We start from the raw sequence: 22685 nt of genomic DNA, 5'->3' as shown, positions 1-22685 counted from the left end.
TATAACCCTCCTGATGAAGGGTTTCGACCCGAAACGTCGTCACTACCTCCTCCCATAGACGCTGTCTGGCCTGCTGAGTTCTCCCAGCATTTTGTGTTTTTATTTATTTCCAGCATCTGCAGATTCACTCTTGTGCCTTTAATATATGTATTTGTTTCTTTCCCCAAATGACTAATAACTTTATCTTCGGAGCACCTATATATTTAATCCTATCTTTTGTAAGTAAGGGCGCCAAATTTTCAGTAATATGTCATATTTATTTCTTAAATTATAAGTAATTTTTTCAAGTGGAATGCAGCTAAAAATTTCATTATTCCAACGATCCATACTTAAGTATGAATCCGATTTTCAAGAAACTGCAATAGTCTTTTTGGCTACTGCCAATGCGATTTTTATAAGTTCTTTCTGATATTCAATTTCGGTTTCGGTTTTAACCCTTCGATATCACCTAATAAAAATAACATTGGATTATGTGGAAGTTGCGTTCCAATAAAACTCTTAAATGAATTTTAGCACAAGATATTGGTAAAAAAAAAAGTACCAATATCTTGATAACATCGAAAACATTTATCAGATAAATTTGGATTTAATCTATTTTTTGTGGTGTAATATATTAATTGATGTAAAAAGTTGCCATCCGATTTCTAAATGGACATTGAACTCAAGAACACTACCTGTTTTTTATATTTCTGTTTTTACACTACTAACTTTCATTGCACTACGTATATACACGTATACTGTATATACTTAAAGGAATTCCGTTTTTTATATTTATCATTGTACTGCTCCGATGATCTGGCCAGGTGACGACGCCACACGTCACCCATGCCCCGCCCCCGGCCGTAGGTCCCGCCCTCGGAAGAAGGGCTGTTTTCCAGACTCCCGTCACCGCCGCCGTCTTCTCCCTCCTCTCACACGGTGGACACACCTCTGATGGATTTTACTCACCAAATCTGCCTCCGGTCAGGTAAAACCTGAAAAAAAAATCATCTTAAATTTACCTAAAGAATTGACATCAGCTTCCTCATACTTGATTGGTGCATCGTCATGATGCCGGATTTTGAGTCGCTAGAGTAACTGTCAATTATTCTGAGACCTCCCCCGCGCTCGCAAAGATAAACTCTCCTGTGATTGGTCCGAATCAATGGCGATCAGCGCTTACAGTTTCCGGTTCCGGTGCTGGTGCGCTGGGCTGGAGAGCAGCCCGCAGCATGGTGGGTTTCGAGCCACCGGCCCAAGGTCAGGGCCTGGGACTCTCGTCCATTCAGGCGGCCGCAGCTGGTTCAGCGGCTGGTCTCCTCACCCGGGTCCTCATAAATCCGCTTGATGTCCTCAAAATTCGCTTCCAGGTAAAGTGGCGCTCAAATTGTTTTATTACTGAGATACAATGACATTCGTATCTTGCATACCGTCCATTCAAATCAATTCATTACACAATGCGGCGGGTTAATTACCGGGTGAACGAGTGACAGTGCGGTTCAGTGGATAAAATACCTGGTAGTTGGGTAAATACTGAGCGATTATATAGGTACATTTGTTAAATGTGATATCAACTGCTATGGGTGGAAGTTCTCACTTGCTTCAAACAGGTAACAATTGTACCAGTGCCTAAGAAGAATAACGTGGGCTGCCTTAATGACTATCGCCTGGTAGTACTCTCATCGACAATGATGAAATGCTTTGAGAGATTGATTATGACTAGACTGAACTCCTGCCTCAACAAGGACCTGGACCCATTGCAATTTGCCTATCGCCATAATAGGTCAACAGCAGACGCAATCTCAATGGCTCTCCACACGGCTTTAGACCTATTGACAATAACTCAGCATTTGATACTATCATTCCCACAATCCTGATCTACTGCACAGGACTGAAAGAAGCTGCAGAAGGTTGTAAATTTAGTCGGCTCCGTCTTGGGTACTAGCCTACAAAATACCCAGGACATCTTCAAGGAGTGGTGTCTCAGAAAAACAGCATCCATTGTTAAGGACCTCCAGCATCCAGGGCATACCCTTCTCTCACAGCTAGGAGGCACAGAAGCCTGAAGGCACACACTCGGCGATTCAGGAATAGCTCCTTACCTTCTGCCATCTGATTACTAAATGGGCATTGAATCCTTAGACACTACCTCACTTTTTTAATATATATTTCTGTTTTTGCGCCATTTTTAATCTAGTCAATATACGTATACTTCTATATTACATATATATTGCATTGAACTGCTGCTGCTAAGTTAACAAATTTCACGACACATGCTGGTGATAATAAACCAGATTCTGATTCTGCATGCTGGATTACAGGAATGTGGGTAAACACTGGGGTAGAGATTATGTATTGAATAACAATGTTTTAATTGTAATAGAGGATGCATCAGTTACCAGGTTAATCATATCTATAGTTGGTAATCGGTAAATACTGATTGATTGATTCACGGCCTTGATATATAGTTGTGGGCAAATGTACTAACATGGGCGCCACAGTTGTGTGGTGCAATTACAGTTCTGAGATCAATTCTGATGCCATCAGTAAGAGATTTGTTTGCATGTTCATGAGCGTGTGGATTTCCTCCAGTTGCTGCAGTTTCTTCCCTTAGTCCAAAGATGTACCAGTAGTAGGTTAATTGAATATTGTAAATTGGCTGGGTCTGTTCCACGCTGTATCTAAGTAAAGATTGGAAAATCACTCTGGGAGGTTGATAAATTGCAGAAAACCAGTCATTAACACATTGCCAGTGCACAAGTCAGTAGGTAAATACAATATAGTGATGCCAGGTAGGGTGGATCTGTCAGGAGTTTGCACCAGACATTGAGCAAAAATAAACGTCTCCAGAAGTAGGCAACTACATGATGCTGTAGGAAGTGCTCTGAAATCTCAGGAAATTTAGTGGTAACTGGAACTACTGCCAGTTACTGGGTAAGTACACCAGGCAACAAGAATTTGAAGGGCATTGAATTGAATTGTCTTTATTTCTTACATCCTTCACATAAACGAGGAGTAAAAATCTTTACGTCTCCATCTAAATGTGCCATGTGCAATCATAGTAATTTATAATATATAGCAGTCAATGTAATATACAGTACACTCAAATCAGCATGATTTCATCAGGCAGAAGCTTTCCTCAACCATCTGAGGTGAAGGCCTTTATGCTGCGGTACCGCTTCCTGGATGGTAGCAGCTGGAATAGATTGTATTTGGGATGGCTTGAGTCCCCAATAATCCTACGGGCCCTTTTACACACCCGTCCTTGTAAATGTCCTGAATCATGAAAAGTTCACAACTACAGATGTGCTGGACTGTCCGCACCATTCTCTGTAGAGTCCTGTTATCAAGGAAGGTACAGTTCCCATACCAGGCAGTGATGCAGCTGGTCAGGATGCTCTCAATTGTGCCTTTGTAGTAAGTTCTTAGAATTTGGGGCCCATACCAAACTTGCTCAACTGTCTGAGATGAAAGAGGCGCTGATGTGCCTTTTTCATCACACAGCTCCGTGGTGTGGATGCCGAGGAACTTAAAGCTGTTTACTCTTTCAACCCCAGATCCATTGATGTCGATAGAAGTTAGCCCGTCTCCATTCCTTCTGTAATCCACAACCAGCTCCTTTGTTTTTGTGACATTTGGAGAGGTTGTTTTCTTGACACCACTGTGTCAGAGAGATGACTTCTTCCCTGTAGGCCACCCCGTTATTGTTTGAGATTAGGCCAATCAATGTAGTGTCATCAACAAATTTAATTAGCAGATTGGAGCTTTGGGTCATGGGTATACAAAGAGTAAAGGAGGGACTCAGTATGCAGCCCTGAGGGGCTCCTGTATTGAGAGTCAGAAGGTTGGAGGGGAGAGAGCCCACTCTTACAACCTGCTGTTAATCTGACAGGAAGTCCAGGATCCAGCTGCACAATGCAGGGTCAAGGCTGAGGTCTCTGAGCTTCTTGTTGAGCTTGGTTGGAACTATGGTGTTAAATGCTGAACTGTAGTCCAAGAACAGCATTCTCACCAAATTTAGCCATTCTCAACCTTGCACACAGACCTTGAACAAAATCAGTCCATAAACAGTGCTGCATTAACCCAGGCTTTCTGATTGGACAGTATATCGTGGAAGCCGAATCCCGATAAAGTCACTTGGAGACCGTATAAGTATAAACTCTTTATTCGGAGCACCCGGGGCTGACTCAAACAGGAACAGTCTGTGACTGTTCCTGCCCAGTTCACCAGCTAACTCACAATTCCCCTTAGAAAATGGATATACAGGCTTCCCCCACTATTCGAAGATAGAGCGTTCCTATGAAATGGTTTGTAAGCCGGAATGTCATAAAATGAAGAAGCAATTGCCATTTATTTATTTATATGGGAAAAATTTGTGACCATTCACCGACCCAAAAAATAACCTATCAAATCATGCCAAATTACACAAAACCTAAATTAACAGTAACGTATAGTAAAAGCAGGAATGATCTGATAAATGCACAGCCTATATAATGTAGGAATACTTTTCTGCAATTATTGCAGCACTGTCCACCGTAGCGAAAATCTCACGCAAGCGTTCTCGGCCGCACTTAAGGCAGAAACACTTCCCAGTAACCTTTAAGCTGTGAAGCTACTAAATAACACATAAAAATACACAGCCTATATAAAGTAGAAATAATGTATTTACAGTGTGGTTTCATTTACTGGAATCGGGAAGGGAGTGAGCACACTGATGATGGTGTGTTAGGCTGAGTCATTGGAGGTTGGGGTGGTAGGAGGTAGAGGAGACTGGGGTGTCATCTCGTTGTCTATTTTCATCAGGGCAGGCAGGCCACCTTCTTCTATGTCTGCCTACCTCAGTGTCGAAGGTCGAGTTTTGTCTGCTGTGGCTGATATGGAAGGCTTGAAAAACGACAGGATGCTGGACTGCTTAGCCTCACACATTTTTCTATCATAGAGTTCTTTGTAAGCACTCAAACCATCCTGCAAATATGCCCTAAACCAGGGGTCGGCAACCTTTACCACTGAAAGAGCCATTTGGACCCGTTTCCCACAGAAAAGAAAACTCTGGGAGCCACAAAACCCGTTTGACATTTAAAATGAAATAATACTGCATGCAATGTTTTTTTTGCCTTTATGCTATGTATAAACAAACCATAATGTGTTGCATTTATGAAATCGATGAACTCCTGCAGAGAAAACAAAATTACATTTCTGCATGCAACAAAAATATTTTGAACTCTGAAAAAAAGACGTTGGGTTGAAGGTTACTTTTAAGTAAAATACTCAATGTCTATTTGAGTCCTTCTTGTATTTATGAAAAACGCTGAACTTAAATTGTCCTCCAGCAGCAAACCAAAAATAACGTCAGCCGGCTGTCAACTTGAAAAATAAAAGGACTATTTCACTGAACAATGAAAAAAATATGAATATACATAAAATAATAGGCAATTAAAATATTTATCATACTTGGTTAATGGGATTCCTGCTCCTGGACCTCAGCGCACAGCGTCTGCACATCAAGGCTGTATGACGTCACCTTCATCTTTACACATGATCGCAAGCTGTCATCTGTGAGGCGTGCGCAATGTTTGTTTTTAATAAAGTTCATGTTGGAGAACACCTGCTCACATACATATGTGGATCCAAAGATCGACAGGACTCCAAGCACATACTTTTTAATGTTTACATAAACGTCAGGGATAGCATTCCATGTTTCGAACACAAGTTTGTCCGGTTTGGGGAGGTTTTCAATATCACTCCATTTGTGATTCTGAGCAAGAATGGCCTTCTGACGGGCAACATCTTCAAGGTCTGCTGTCAAGCGTCTAAACTTGGACTCCCATATGTCTTTGTCAGCCAGTTCCATCTCAAGATCAGGTTGACTCACACCTGCCAATGCAGTCATATTCAGTAGGGATGGATTGATGCTTAGGGGAGTGACCGGGAAGGATAATGTGTTTTTTCCCTCTCTGAACTCACAGAAGCGTTTCCCAAACGATGTTTGCATTGCGATGATTGCAGAATGTAAATACTCCGAATTTATCATGTCGTGAGCTTGTTTGAACTCTCTCAAATTGGGGAAGTGAGACAATGTGCCTTTCTGTAAATCTCTGGCAAGCACTGTCAACTTGCGCTCGAATGCCAAAACATCCTCCAACATGTGCAGGGCTGTGCGTCCTTTCCCCTGAAGAGCTGTGTTCAGGTGCGCTGTCATGTCTGCCATGAAGTGTAGCTTTTCCAGCCACTCTGGCTGTTCCAGCTCAGGAAAGGTGAGACCTTTGCTGCCCAGGAAAGTTTTCACTTCTTCCAGACACGCAACAAAGCGTTTCAGCACCTCCCCTCTTGACAGCCACCGGACTTTGTTGTGCAGCAGGAGATCAGAATATGCGCTTTCCAGCTCGTCCAGTAACAAACGGAATTGACGGTGATTTAAACTTTTTACCATTATTTTATTGACAATCTGAATGACAACATCCATTACTTCGGTGCATTCCGGAGGAAATGTTTGAGCGCACAGTGCCTCTTGGTGCAAGATGCAGTGAAAAGTCAGCAGCTTTCTGTCCAGTGACTTCTGCAGTGAAGCCACAAATCCCTTGTGCGCTCCTGTCATACTTGGTACCTCATCAGTAGCTACTGACACCAGGTGGGTGGTCTTTATTCCTTTGGCTCTTAAACAATTCAAGACAGCCTCAGATGTCCTCCCCCCGTGTTTGGCCTTTTAGAGATATCAACTTAATCATTTCATCCTGTGGCCCGGCTGTTTACATACCGGCAGAACAGCGCTATTTGTTCCATATCACCTTTGTCTTTAGACTCGTCACAGGCAATCGAGTAGGCCACAGCTGAATTGATGTCTTTAATTTGCTGTCTTGTGATGTCTTCTGCCATTTTTATGGTTCTGTCTTTGGCAGTCTTTGCAGAGAGGGCATATCCCTGATTTTCTGCACAATTTCACTCTTGTTTTTAAAGTCCGTGAATAAATGTTCTGAAATCTTAATGAAAGATTCTTTTATATATTCACCATCTGTAAACTGCTTCCCGTGCCTGACTATTTCCTGAGCGGCAACAAAACTAGCATATATAGTTGATTTTCCAGACTTCATCCACTTCTTGAAATGATTTTTGCTCAGATCAACCTTCCGCATCAGTTCCGAAACGGCTTTTTTTCTCTCATCTCCATCCGGATATTTTTGAGTAAAGGCTGCGTGTTTATTCTGGAAATGTCTTGCGACTGTTGACTTTTTGTTGTTTGCTAGTTTCTCATTGCATATTAAGCATACCGGTAAACCAGTCTCGTCAGCAGTGAAAGCAAATGAATCTGCCCACGTAGCATTAAACGTTCTGTTTTCTTCAGTCACTTTTCTTTTTTTAGAATTCTCCATAGTTAGCCTACCTTGATCGAAAAATTAAAGAAATCGCGCACTGGCGGGTGTCAGGCATTGGCAGTGGTGACGTATATTAATAGCGACAAAAAACAAGTTTTATTTAGATTGTACAAGATCACCATAATCTTCAAATTTAGAATTACATTTCAAAAACTAACAAACTAACATAAAATACATTTTAATTAAATACTCATCATTTATTTTCCAAAGCCACAGGGAGCCGCAGCACAGAGATGAAAGAGCCGCGGGTTGCCAACCCCTGCCCTAAACCTACGTACCCTTTCAAAATTAAAGTCATACTTTTCTGCAATCATTGCAGCATTGTCAATCGCAGCGAAAATCTCACGCATTTGTTTCCCGTTCAGTTCCTGGATGTTTTCACTTTTGGACCGTTCACTACTACATTTGGCTTCAATTGTTATCCTTTCCTCTTCATCAGCTCATCTCTCAGTTCTTGGTCATGGGATGCCAAAACCTCTTCAACATCATCTTCGTCAACTTCCACAAACCCTTAGCCAAACTCACTATGTCCTTACTTTGTTCACCACAATCAAAACACTTAATTATGTCTAGTTATACGCTAAGTGTAACACCCTTACGTGCTCTTTTAGGCTTTTCCAATACCTTAGAACTCATCTTGCTAACGGATGCACAAAATAAATCGACAAAGCACAGATGCTCACAGGCACGTGTTTAAGCAATGCTGGCTAGAATGCAGCTCTGGGGGAAGAACTTTGCTGTTTGGCGCTCGCTGCCTTTTTTCGTAACAGTGAAAACACCTTCTGTTAGCGAAAACAGGTAACTAATATAGGTCTTTCGTAACAGTGAGTTGACGTAAAGCGAATGTTGGAAAAGTGAAGGACACCTGTAGTCGTTCAGATAACCAGATAACATGGCTTAGCACATCAGGTAATCATCAGAGGTTTCTTTCAGAGAAAACAGCCTGCTCGGTTTAACTGACCGTGTTAACCCTTTACATACTTTATCAACATTGGTCACAGTTGTTTTTCACCCTTTATTCATGCCTAGGATTCATGGCATGACATAGTCACTTGGTCTTCTCTTAAAGCCAGCAGATTTAGCATAAAAATGAAGTTATTTAATTATTTCTTACTTTAGCCCATCCTCAGTCCAGAAATCACCATGGACTCTTGTCTGACACTTCCCTCTTTTATGCTGCTGCATAGTGAAGTAATGGTAGACAGACCATGCACTGCTTGGATAACAAGAGCTTAATTAAGTGAGAAAGGTATCCCCCTCATCACTTTACATGTTCAAAAATTTTTACAAGAATAAAAGGGAATTGGGATGTACTTCTGGAATTAGCAAGTTCTGTCATGAGACTCTTCCAGCTGAGAGTGGAGTATGTGATCTAGATGAGTAAATAAGCTTAACATTTTTGACCTTTTTAATATTATTGAAGCATTTGGGTTCTTTTCCTGGAGGGAGTGGGATTAAACAAATAGTCACAAACCATAAGCAATACTGTTGAGGTCTTCATGTTATAATGTGATAAAGGCATTGTCGAAGATGCTAGATTGATTTGCAAACATGATAACAGAATTGGAAGGCCAGTTGTCCAGAAAAGGTGACTGGACTCAGGCTATTTCCTCTAGAAATCAGAAGATTTGAGACACAGGTTAACAGAGGCATTTAAAAAAAAAATAGACTGAAGGGTTTTAGCCTGAAGCATTAACTGTTTATTCATTTTCATAAATGCTGCCTGACTTGCTGAGTTCCTCCAGCAATTTGTGTGTGTTGCTCTGAAAGGGTTTGATAGGATGTATTTAGGGAAAATATTTGCCCTTGGTGGAGTGAGTCATAAATAAAATTGATAATTAAAGTGGGTGTTGAGGGGGAGGGAGACTTGTGCCTGGTGAGTGCTTAGAATGCAGAAAGCAAATAAAACTGATGCATTTTAGGGGAAGTTGGGCAAGTAAGTGTGGAAAGAGTAGAAGGAAATAGTGAAATAGGATTAGATTATGATTGCTGGTAAAAAGTTGGTATGGACAATAAACATCTTGGAAAAGATTCTAGTGTCCTTTCCACTCTTGAAGAAGGGTCTTGGGCCAAAATATCGACTGTATGCATTCACAGTGGATGCTGCCTGACTGGCTGAGTTCCTCCAGCATTTTGTGTATACGTTGTCTTAGGAAAGTTGGCTTGTTTCAACACTATAGACTCAATATTTTTTTAGCATATAAGCACCTGGCAACTGGAGGGAAGCAGATAAAATGGATCAGTGAATCAGCATTGAACAACTAAATAGATCAGAAAGAAGTGCAAATAACATTCCTCTCCAATGAATGAATATACCTTTTACTATAGTACTAATACTAATGTACTCAGAGAGCAAGAAATTATGTATATGCAAAATGAATATATTCCAACTGCTACCACCCCTACTGGTCTAAACTTGGTGTGGGGGGGGGTTGGTTCAGATGGTAATTTTTAGTGAGTTGGTTTGCAAACCTCTGCAGACAGAACCAATTTACAATACTAAATGCTGCCAAGAGTTGTTGGTGTGAATTTTGAGGTTGTGAACTTCCTTGGGTCTTTGCCAACTGCATCCCAGCTTTTGCCTTCCTCTGGAGACCAGCAATGAAGCACCAGAATCAGAATCCTGCTGATTCTCAGCTAATGCGTGGAACATTGACCAGTACAGTACAGGCCATTCAGCCCACAACACTGTGCTGACCTTTTAACCCACTCTAAGATCATCCTAGCCTACAGAGTCATATGTTTTTTTTCATCCATCAAAGGGTCTTTTAAATGTCCCCAGTGATCTGTCTCTTATCACCAGCCGGCAGTGTGTTCCATGTACCTACCACTCTCTGTAAAAACAAAGCAAAACTCTCACATCTCTTTCCCACCCTGCATGCTTTCCTGCAATCACATTAAGATTATATTTGCCATTTCAGTCCTGGGGAAAAAGGGGCTGGCCGTTCACCTTCTGCCTCTTACCATATACATGTCTCTCAAGGCACATCTCATCCTCCTTCATTCCACAGAGAAAAGCCCTAGATCACTCAGCCTCTCTCTCATAAGACATGTTCTCTAATCTAGGTGCAAGCATCCTGCTAAATCTCACAAGACAAAGGAGCAGAAGTAAGCCACTCATCCCATCGAGTCTGCTTCGCCACTCCACCATTATTCTCCACTATTCTCCCGTCTAGTTCCAATTTCCAGCTTTTTCTCCCATATCCCTTGATACCCTGACTAATTAGATACCTGTCAATCTCCTCCTTAAAAACCCTCAATGATTGGGCCTCCACAGCTGTATGTGGCAACGAATTCCATAAATCCACGACCCTCTGGCTAAAAAAATTTCTCCTCATCTCTGTTTTAAATGGGTACCCTCTAATTCTAAGACTGTGACCTCTTGTCCTGGACTCACCCTCCAAGGGAAACAGCCTTTCCACATTTACCCTGTCTATCTCCTCTGCAGCCTCACTAAAACTTTCACATCCTATAATGAACTGAACCTGGATCTGGTGCAGGTTCAGGAGCTCAATTCAATGGAGACAATGTCTTCAGAATCAGAATAAGGTTTAAAATTGCTGGCATATATTGTGAAATGTGTTGTTTTGGAGAAGCAGTGCATGCAGTACATAATAAATTGGTATAGTGGATTCCAGTTGATTGGGCCATCAGTTCATCAGTACAGCCACTTATTTGGGACTACTCTTAAAGAACAAAAACTGATCAACAGAATTACCAGATTCCCTTAGTTTATTTGGGATACTAAGCTGTTAAATTGGGACAGGAAACAGTTCCTGAGCAGGTTCTAATTGTTGTCAGTTGCATGCACTTGTGTGGCTGTTAGAGTGCTACACTATGCTTAGAGCAAATAGTTTTTCAATAGCATCAGTTGTGTGTGTTTGTATTCAAAAAGCAGTGATTTTTGTCACAAGTTGGCGAAAAATAAGCAATAAGTAAATTCAGAATTGTTTTTCTCACTGGCATAGATGCCAGAAATGGCTGGGAGTGAAAATGAAGCCATTTCGCTATTGCAACAAGTTGGGAACTAGAAAGGATTTGAAGGTACCAGATATCTTCTTAACTATTAGAATGAAAGAGAAGATTTGGAAGATGAGTCATCAATTGCATTGTATGGAGACAGTTCTAGGTATCTGCACAGATTTTGTTCATTGCATACACTAGAGTAATTGCTCTGTCAATAACTATTAAGAGCTTGTACTCACTTTTATAGTACTATTGGTGGTGTTCTAATTTGTTCTGTATTTGATTTAAATACATAATTTGTTACTCAGTTTGATCTTATTATAACCTTTTTAACTATTTCTATGAAAGTGGCTAATTGGGACAGTGTCTTAATTGGGCTAAAATGTACTGGGTCATCTGTGTCCGAATAAACCAGAATCCACTCTGTGTGTGTACGTGTGTACAAAAATTAGTGCAAAAAGTGAGGGAAAGAATAGTGAGGTAATTATCATGGGTTCATTGTCCATTTAGAAATCTGGTAGCAGAGGGAAAGATGTTGTTCCTGAACCGTTGAGTGTTTCTCTTCAGCTCCTGTATCACCTCAAGAAGCCTAATTCAGTTGGGAACTCAATGTCCAAGGGATAGGAAGGTAGGCAGAGAGGGTGGCTTGACTCTGCTAGTAAAGAATGGCATTAAATCAGTAGAAAGATGTGATTGGAAGATGTAGAATCCTTGTGGGTTGAGTTAAGAAACTGCAAGGGTAAAAGGACTCTGGCAGTTACACACACGCCTCCCAACAGTAGCTGGGGTGTGGACCACAGATTACAACAGGAATTAGAAAAGACGTGTCAAAAGGCCAATGTCATGATAGTCATGGGAGTTTTTAACATGCAGGTTGATTGGGAAAATCAGGTTGGCATTGGATCTCAAGAGAATGAGTTTGTTGAATGTCTACAAGATGCCATTTTAGAGCTGTGTGTCATTGAGCCTACTATTAGGGGATCAGCTATACTGGATTGGGTGCTACATAATGAACCAGAGGCAATTAGGGAGCTTGAGGTAAAAGAGCCCTTAAGAACCAGTAATTACAATATGATTGAGTTCAACCTGAAATTTGATAGAAAGTAAGTAAAGTCTGATGTAGCAGTATTTCAGTAGACTGAAGGAAATTATGGTGGCATGAGAGAAGAGTTGGCCAAAGTAAATTGGAAGGATCTGCTGGCAGGGATGAGAGCAGCAATGGTATGTATTTCTGGGGAAAAAATGAGGAAGGTATGGGAACAGATGCATTCCAAAATTGAAGAAATACTCAAATGGCAAAATAGTACAACCGTGGCTGACAATGGAAGTCAAAGCTAATGTAAAAACAAAAGAGAGGGCATACAACAAAGCACAAATTAGTTGGAGATAGAGGATTTGGAAGCATTTAAAAACCTAGAGAGCAACTAAAAGAATCATAAGAAGGGAAAAGATGAAATATGAAAGCAAGCTAGCAAACTATATCAAAGTGGATAGTAAAAGCTTTTTAAAGTATGTGAAAAAAAAGGGAGATGAGAGTGGATATAGTACTGCTAAAAAAAAATGAGGCTAGAGAAATAATAACAGATGGAAGATGAACTAAATGAGTACAGTTGGTGAGGAATTGTATCATCGAGGGGTTGGTTCCGGGACCCCCTCCCAGATACCAAAATTCACAGATGCTCAAGTCCCTTACTCAACCTGTCTTAATGCAGTGGATCTTAGGACCCAGCAGAACCCCGGACCTTATTTAACCTGTCACAGTATGGTGGACATTAGGACCTGGTGGCAGAGATCTGAATCCGCAGTGTTTCTGTTCGCGAAAATAATCACAATCACGATTGAAAATGAAGTGGAAATAATAAAGCAATCGGAAAGAGGTGAAACACCATTGGTCATTGGAAAACCGTTAGGCTACATCGGTCGATGATCGGAACAATCTTAAAGGATAAGGTGAGAAAGGTCCTGCTCCAATGATGGCTATAATTATTACTAAGCAACGCAGTGGCTTAATTATTGGGTTTTGGGTTTTTGATCCTCCACATCAACCCAGAATGGTGGAAAGTGCACCCGGGAGCGATCTGTCCCGAGTCCCAAGAACTTCAGTTCCCGAGCCCGACGCTGAAACATACGTTCTTAAGTGTTTTATATGCATAGAAAGGTAAAATATATACTATATACTAAGACAAATGTTTGTCTAACTGACGCTAAATATTACCGAATGTACCTGTTCTGACTTACTTAGTAAGAGAACTTCCGGTTTGTTTCAATCCCGATCCGCAATAACCCACACACATCCTCCCATATACTTTAAATCATCTCTAGATTACTTATAATACCAAATACAATGTAAATGCTATGTAAAATAGTTGTTATACTGCATTGTTTAGGGAATAGTGACAAGAAAATAAAGTCTGTACATGCTTGAACAACAAGTGCTGGAAGAGCACTTCCGGGTTTTCGCGATTTGCTGTTGGTTGAATTCATGGATAAGGAGGGCTGACTGTATTTTGCATCAGCCTTCACTTTGGAAGACACCACCACTGTGCCAGAGGCTGTGTGTGAAGGAAGAGAAGTGAGTGCAGTTGCTTTTACATGGGAGAAGGTGTTCAAAAAGCTGAAAGACTGAAGAGTACATAAGCCACCTGAACCAGATGAACTGCATGCTAGGATTCTGAAAGAGGTAGCGATAGAGATTATGGAAGCATTAGCAATGATCTTTCAAAAATCATTGAACTCTGCCATGGTGTCAGAGGACCGGAACATTGCAAATGCTAACCCACTCTTTAAGAAAGGAGGAAAGCAGCAGAAAAGAAATTATAGACCAGTTGGCCTGACCTCAGTGCTTAGGAAGATGTTGGAGACAGTTGTTAAGGATGAGGTTATGGAGTACTTGATGACACAGGACAAGATAGAACAAAGTCAGCATGGTTTCCTTAAGGGAAAATCTTGCCTGACGAACCCTTTGGAATTCTTTGAGGCGATTACAAGTAGGATAGATAAAAGGGATGCAGTGGATGTTGTATATTTGGACTTTCAGAAACCCTTTGCCGAGGTGCCACACATGAGGCTCCTTACTAAGTTAAGAGTTCATGGTATTGTAGGAAAGTTACTAGCATGGTTTGAGCATTGGCTGATTGGTAGTAGGCAGCGAGTGGGAATAAAGAGATTCTATTCTGGTTAACTGCCGGTGACTAGTGGTGGTCTGCGGGGATCGCTGTTGGGACTGCTTTTTATGCTGTATATCAATAATTTAGATGATGGAATAGATGGCTTTGTTGCCAAATTTGCAGATGATATGAAGATTGGTGGAGGGACAGGTAGTGTTGAGGAAGCAGGTGGGATGCAGAAAGACTTAGATTAGGAGAGTGGGCAAGAAAGTGGCAAATGAAATACAATGTTGGAAAATGCACGGTCTTGCACTTTGGTACTAGAAATAAACATGCAGACTATTTTGTAAAAAGGGAGAATATCCAAAAATCTGAGATGTAAAGGGACTTGGGAGTCCTTGTGCAGAACACCCTAAAGGTTAACTTGCAGGTTGAGTCAGTGGTGAGGAAGGCAAATGCAATGTTAGCATTTCTATCAAGAGGTCTTGATTACAAGAGCAGGGATGTGATGCTGAGGCTTTATAAGGCACTGGTGAGGCCGCACCATGAGTATTGTGAATAGTTTTATGCTTCTCACCTAAGAAAAGATGTTCTGGCATTGGAGAAGGTCCTGAGGCAGTTCACAAGGATGATTCCGGGAATAAAAGGTTTATCATATGAGGTACGTTTGAAGGTTCTGGGTCTGGACTCGCTGGAATTTAGAAGGATGCGGGGGATCTCATTGAAACCTTACAAATGTTGAAAGGCCTAGACAGAGTAGATGTGGAAAAGATGTTTCCTATAGTGGGGGAGTATAGGACAAGAGGGATAGAATAGAGGGATGTCCATTTAAAACAGAGATGCGGAAAAATTTCTTTGGCCAAAGGGTAGTGAATTTGTGGAACTTCTCACCATAGGCAGCTGTGGAGGCCAGGTCATTGGGTGTATTTAAGGCAGAGATTGATGGATTCTTGATTGGGTACAAAAAAAGTTACTGGGAGAAGGCCAGGGAATGGGGTTGAGGAGGGAAAAAATGGATCAGACATGGTTGAATTGCAGAGCAGCCTCAATGGGCCAAATGGCCTAATTCTGCTCTTATGTCTTATGGTCTAATGATGGATGCCATCTTTTTGAGGCATGCCTTTTGAAAGTGTTCTCAATACTGGAGTGATAAGTAAAATTTGGATAATTTATATATTAAACTGATATCTTGGTGGAATATGCTTTTTAAGTTAGATGAAAATGGTTGTTTAATATTAACTTTTTATAGTTTACTCATGTTACAATTCATATTTAAAAGGTGATCATAACTCCAACAATCCTGCAGACTTAAGGTTTAATAGTGTTGAACTGTCAGATTTTCCAGATGATTGGATATTATACAAACATCTTTAATTTTTTTTAGATGTCTCACAGTCTTATAAATTTTCTGGTGTGTGTTGGAGCAGCGTGTTAGTCAGATGCTAAACCACTAGGTGCTCTGAATTGGTTTATTATTGTCGCATGTACTGCAATACAGTGAAAAGCTTATCTTAATAATCATCGAGATCAAATCATTGAGGTGGGACAAGGTTAAAACAATAAAAATGTAGGAGAAAGTGCAGTGCAGGTAAACACTAAAGTGCAGGCTTGTAATGAAGTAGATTCTGAGGTCAGGAGTCCATTTTGTCATACTAGGGAAGCATTTACTGGTCTTAGGATATTGGAGTTTTACTACATCTGTGACAATCAGATTTTCATTATCTTTTGAAGTCCTGTAATCCTCACTGTCAAAGGATTTCTGGGAGTGGGGCTTGCTGTTTTTATGGCAGGAAGTGCAAGGCCTTGCTGCTCAGAGAGCCAGCTCTGGATTTCAAGGTCTGTTTGGTAGGGTAATAATGAGTGCTGGCAGACTTCTGCTTTCCAGGAGAGCAAGATGCAATCATCCTACTGGTTATATTTTGTGGGGATAATGAAGCTCTTATCGACAGTAGTAATGTAAGAACAGTCAATGCGGTCAAAACTATTAGCACAGTATAGAAATTTCACTCCACCTAGAGTTGTGGGTCTGCTTGTTCAACACCGAGATAACACCTCCATAGCAGAGTAATTCTTTGTATAATTATAGAATCACTTGGGTACAAATGCCATAGAGAACACATGTTGACAATGGATGATGTAGATTACATTTGTAACCTATCTGCCTCTGTCTCTCCCTTTTCCTCTTCTCTCACACCATTTGGCTCCATTTGCTTATTTTTCTTCTTGTTTCCACCTATTGCCCCTCTTCCATCTTGGCTGATTCCATTTAGCACCAATCGGACTACCTCACACCTCCCTCTCTTTTCTATATACCGTGTATCTGTTCACCACACTTTCATTTCCGATGCAGAACATTAACTTGAAGCACTGACTATCCCTTTACCTCCACAGATACAGCTTGAGCTGCTGAGTTTGATCTTAGCTCCTAATTCCAGCACCTGTCATCTCTTGTCCACCACCCAGAGTTTTGTTGCTGCTTATCACAGGGGTCTCCTTGTGTTCACTGCTGTCATTTGCTTTCCCAGCTTCAGATTGAACGCTTGTCATTGCTGGAGCCAAGGGCCAAGTATCATGGCATTGTGCAGGCCACTGGCATGATATTCAGAGAAGAGGGTCTGCAGGCATTCTGGAAGGGCCACGTTCCAGCCCAGCTCCTCTCTGTCTCTTATGGGGCTGTTCAGGTATGATACATTTCCATCTCTTTCTCAGCACTTTCTAGGAGTATCTTAATGTTGTGAAATATCACTGTATTTTTCTGCCTATTAAACTGAGAGTCAAGAGGGAATGGACTCTGGCACCCTCAGTACTATCCTGTCAATGAAATGGTCATCTTGAGTGTGGGTCAGTAAATCTTGGGCTCAAAATTTTGAAAATTTCCTGAAGTGTGTATTTATTGTATATTTTTTTATATAAAGTTTGAATTATGTGTGTTCAGAGTCAGGAGGTGATTAATTCAGATCATGAAGTGCTGATGTTTCCCAATGTGATGTTAAACTTTCCTCTCAGGATAATGCAGAATGTTTCACAGCACTGGTTTGAAGAAATACACATCTGTTATCTCCTGACTAGTTTTAATCCTTATAAGATAATAACTTCAAAAGTGTTTCATAGACCTCAAGGTGTTTTGAATGCTTTGAGGTCACAAAAGGAAATGAAAGGATGCAAACCACTTTTAATTTTTGATTGTCTTTGTTGCAAGATGTTTAACCTTTTCCTCCCTTTTTTCCCAGTTTTCAAGTTTTGAGTTTTTAACCAAATTTGTCCACAATGCCTTGCTCTGCGACTCGAGGAATCCTACTGTGCACTTTGTTTGTGGAGGACTGGCAGCATGCACTGCCACCGTGACTGTACAGCCCATTGATACACTCCGTACCCGATTTGTGGCACAGGGAGAACCCAAGGTAAAGAAGGGGAAAGCTGTGGCAGCTGCAGTGTTGGAGGGCTGATGTGCATGCACAAATAAGTTTTGTGGAGAGGAGACTAAGTGACTGGGTGGGATCCTGCATTAAAGCCCCATCAGGATATCAGGAAGCTGTAGATGAGTAACATCAAATCAGCAAGCTCCCTGGGTGGTTGCCAAGTTGTAGGTAGTTGTTGAAGGGAGGGAGGATGGAATGGTGTGGGTAAGGATGCTGTGGTTAACCTAAGACACTGTGTGTTCCTGATTGCTGTCTCGGCCTCAGAAATGTTGCATGTTAGAATAGGATTTATCATCTCTGGCCTAGATAATTTGTTGTTTGGTGGCAGCAGTATGGTGAAAAGCTATAAAATCACTATAACTTACAAAAATAAAATACTGTATAAAATAAGTGATATTGTTCATGGACTGTTCAGAACTCTGATGTAGGAGGGCAAGAGACCGTTGAAGTCATTGGATGTTGGTGTTCAGGCTCTCGTACCTCTGCAATGGTAGTAATAAGGAGAGGGGCGGCCTGGATGGTACGAGTCCTTAGTGATGGATGCAGCTGCCTTGAGGGAGGCACTGTGTTTTGAAGATGTCCTCAGTGCTGAGGAGGATTGTGCATGGTGAAACCACAGTGCAAGTTCTGTGATTGAGCATTGTACTTAAACATCATAAAAACACAAACTCTTCTCAGGCCTGCAGCCGATACAGGTGTTGATATTAACCAACATTTTGATGTTAAACTCTGCCATCTTTATTAGGGATGATGATTAGCCACATCTAGTCTGGTCAACTCTCATCGTCTGTCCCTCCTAATTAATTAGTCCTCAACCAACCAGGTTTCCACTGTTCCACTTTGTTTAAAATCGTATTCCCGTTCTTACTTAGAGTGAGACTTTCATCTTTATTAAAATTCTTATTCTCTAGTCTTATTTCAATGGTTTCCTTCACCAGGAAGGATGTGTATATTGTTTGTCCTTAAACCATGGAGATACTAATTTGTATTGTAGGTTTACAGGAATCTTTGGCATGCAGTGGTCACAATGTACAGAGGAGAAGGACCATTGTCATTTTATCGGGGCCTCACTCCAACCATTATGGCTGTTTTCCCTTATGCTGGGTTCCAGTTTGCCTTCTACAACATATTTCACCGTATCGCCAAATGGGCTAGCATCAGCTCAGGTGAGTGAATGGAGGTAGGCACACAACCTGATTGGGTTGGAAGAACTCTGAGCTCCTGAGGAAGTAGTCGAGAGAGAATTGCGAGTGGAATTTGCAGAAACATGGCTCCTGAAAGTGGAAGAATTTCCATTGTAGCATCAGAGGAGGCCACACAAATAAACACCCTGAGTGGGTGCCCCCAATACACCGAATAATCATTTCCCTGGCTGAAATAAAGGAGATACAAAATCTTTCTTGATGCTGTCCATTCAGGTTCTCTTTTAGCTGAGCTAATCTTTTGGAGCTTTCTCCTTTCCCGTTACCGAGGTCACTCGAGTTCATCTTAACGACTGTGTATACTCGACCAGATTCTCCCTCTAGCTAATGACCCTTTCCAGTTCTCCCTTCAAGTTGCTATTCAAAGCTTCTCCCAATATCTCTGAGTTCCCTTCATTATTGCTATTTTCACTGCCTACCCAAGATCCTCAATTCCAGATTTTATATACAGTCTTGAAATTCAATGTAACATTGTCCTTTTGAATCATTTTATTCCATCTGTCTAGTCATATCACTGTTGTCCCTTTCTGCACTTGCGCTCCTGCCTTGATGTGTTGCTGGTTTTGTATGTTCTCCATACCAACTTTTATTTTTAACTAAAGCATTTTATAAAAATAGTAGCTTTTTTTTAAAGCATTTTGGCATTCCAAGGTATAATGGCCAAGCTGCCATTGGCAGAGGATATTTTAACTAAACCCTGAAATTGTCTAAGCTCTCTTGTGCCTCCAGCAGACTTGGGGCATCTAAGCTGGTTAAGATTGCTAATATTCCATGTGAGCAATTTTTTAAAAAAGGCAAGGAGTGTCAATCTTTCTCAACAACTTCGTCTTTCCTGAACTCGAAGACACTTTTTAACGGTGCCAATATCTTATAGAAATATTGTCTCTCTGCTGCAATATAAGGAGTCTGGTAACAGGCCTTCAGCAAGATACCAAACAGCAATTCAGTAATAACCAAATCATCTGTTTCAGTTGTTGCCCTGAGAGACTGTTGACCTAGATATTGGGGACATCTCCCCAATGGTGAAACTAGTGATATCTTATTTCAGTTCCAGGATTCATCAGTCAATCAGTTTCCTATCTGGCTTCAGCTGACACTGAAGTACATTGGAATATCAGCCTGATATAATTATTACTTTTTTTTGTTCAAATATCCAGAAAAAGACCTGCACTACATTGACGACTGCATTGGTGCTGCTTCACGCACCCATGATGAGCATGTTAATTTCATCAACTTTGCCTCTAATTTCCATCCTGCCCTTAAATTCACTTGGTCCATCTCTAACACCTCCCTCCCCTTTCTCAGTCTCTCGGTCTCTATCTCTAGAGACAAACTGTCTACCAATATCTTTTATAAACTGACCAATTTCTGTGGCTATCTTAACTATACCTCTTCCCACCCTGCCTCCTGTGAAAATGCTTTTCTCAGTTCCATTATCTCTGCTGCATCTGTTCTCAGAACATCAGAGATGTTGTCTTTAATCAAGGAACAGGGTTTCCGTTTCTCCTTCACCCACAGCTCCTCCATTTCCCAGACATCCACACTCACCTCATCTTCTCACTGCCTTAACAGGGGTAAGTTCTCTTGTCCTCACCCATGAGCCTTCACATTCAACACATTCTCAACAACTTATGCCATCTTCAGTGGGATCCTACTATCAAACATCTTTACCTCCTCTTAGAAACATAGAAACAATGCAGGCCCTTTGGCCCACAAAGCTGTGCTGAACCTGTCCTTACCCTGTACTACCTAGGCTTACCTATAGCCCTCTATTTTTCTAAGCTCCATGTACCTATCCAGGAGTCTCTTAAAAGACCCTATTGTTTCTGCCTCCACCACTGTTGCTGGCAGCCCATTCCACACAATCACCACACTCTGCGTATTAAAAAAAAAACTTACCCCTGACATCTCCTCTGTACCTACTCACCAGCACTTTAAACCTGTGTCCTCTCATGTTAGCCTTTTCAGCCCTGGGAAAAAGTCTCTGACTATCCACACGATCTAATACCCCTCATTATCTTGTACACCTCTAACAGGTCACATCTTATCCTCTGTTGCTCCATTGAGAAAAGGCCGAGTTCACTCAACCTATTCTCATAAGGCATGCAACATCCAGGCAACATCCTTGTAAATCTCTGCACCCTTTCTGTGGTCTCCACATCCTTCTTGTGGTCTCCACATCCTTCCTGCAGTGAGGCGACCAGAACTGAGCACAGTATTCCAAGTAGGGTCTGACTTAGCTGCAACATTACCTTTTGGCTCCTAAATTCAGTCCCACGATTGATTAAGGCCAATGCACCGTATGCTTTCTTAACCACAGAGTGAACCTGCGCAACAGTTTTGATCCTCCACACTGCCAAGAGTCTTACCATTAATACTGTATTCTGCCATCATATTTGACCTACCAAAATGAATCCCCTCACACTTATCTGGGTTGAATGCCATCTGCCACATCAGCCCAGTTTTGCATCCTATCAATGTCCTGCTGTAACCTCTGACAGCCCTCCACTCTATCTACAACACCCCAACCTTTGTGTGATCAGCAAATTTACTAACCCATCCCTCCACTTTCTCATCCAGGTCATTTATAAAAATCACTAAGAGTAGAAGTCCCAGAACAGATCCCTGAGGCACTCCACTGGTCACCGACCTCCATGCAGAATATGACCCGTCTACAACCACTCTTTGCCTTCTGTGGGCAAGCCAGTTCTGGATCCACAAAGCAATGTCCCCTTGGATCCCATGCCTCCTTACTTTCTCAATAAGTCTTGCATGGGGTACCTTATCAAATGCCTTGCTGAAATCCATTTACACTACATCTGCGGCTCTAACTTCATCAATGTGTTTAGTCACATCCTCAAAAAATTAAATCAGGCTTGTAAGACATGACCTGCCTTTGACAAATCCATGCTGACTATTCCTAATCATATTATGCCTCTCCAAATGTTCATAAATCCTGCCTTGCAGCATTTTCTCCATCAACTTACCAACCACTGAGATTATACCAACCACTGGTCTATAATTTCCTGGGCTATCTCTACTCCCTTTCTTGAATAAAGGAACAACATCCGCAACCTTCCAATCCTCCGGAACCTCTCATCGTCCCCATTGATGATCATTGCCAGAGGCTCAGCAATCTCCTCCCTCGCTTCCCGCAGTAGCCTGGGATAGATACATCCCGTCCGGTCCCGGTGACCTATACAACTTGATGCTTTCCAAAAGCTCTAGCACATCCTCTTAGTATCTACATGCTCAAGCTTTTAGTCTGCTGCAAGTCATCCCTACAATTACCAAGATCCTTTTCCATAGTGAATACTGAAACAGATTATTGCTTCATCCTCTTCCCCCACTTACTTTATGCAGGAACCACTCTCTCTGTCCTCCTAGGTGAGACAACATTTCACTTGCAAATCTATTGGGGTCATCTTTTGTATCCATTGATCCCGATGTGGCCTCCTACATCGGTGAAACCCGATGTAAATTGGGGTCTGTTTTATTGAGCACTCCATCCACCAAAAGTGGAATTTCAAGTGGCCATCCATTTTGAATCCTAATTCCAGTTTTGACATGACAGATTTCTCTTCTGCCATGATGAGGCTATCCTTAGGGTGGAGGAATAACAGGTTATATTCTATATGGGTA

General features: G+C 41.5%; 1 protein-coding gene across 1 annotated transcript in view; it reads left to right on the top strand.

The window, feature by feature from the left end:
* The first annotated feature begins 1179 nt into the window (after nt 1–1179).
* The window catches only part of slc25a19 (solute carrier family 25 member 19), a 33747-nt gene continuing 12241 nt past the window's right edge, over nt 1180–22685 (top strand). Inside the window, exons 1-4 of the mRNA XM_059948925.1 lie at nt 1180–1349; nt 16948–17103; nt 17653–17823; nt 18836–19007. Coding sequence (XP_059804908.1) covers nt 1212–1349; nt 16948–17103; nt 17653–17823; nt 18836–19007 — 637 coding nt within the window. The 5' untranslated portion in view covers nt 1180–1211. The remainder of the gene's footprint in view (nt 1350–16947; nt 17104–17652; nt 17824–18835; nt 19008–22685) is intronic.

This window comes from Hypanus sabinus, chromosome 23 (genome assembly GCF_030144855.1).
Source record: "Hypanus sabinus isolate sHypSab1 chromosome 23, sHypSab1.hap1, whole genome shotgun sequence".
In the NCBI taxonomy this organism is placed as follows: Eukaryota; Metazoa; Chordata; class Chondrichthyes; order Myliobatiformes; family Dasyatidae; genus Hypanus; species Hypanus sabinus.
This window is presented reverse-complemented; position numbering and strand designations above follow the sequence as displayed.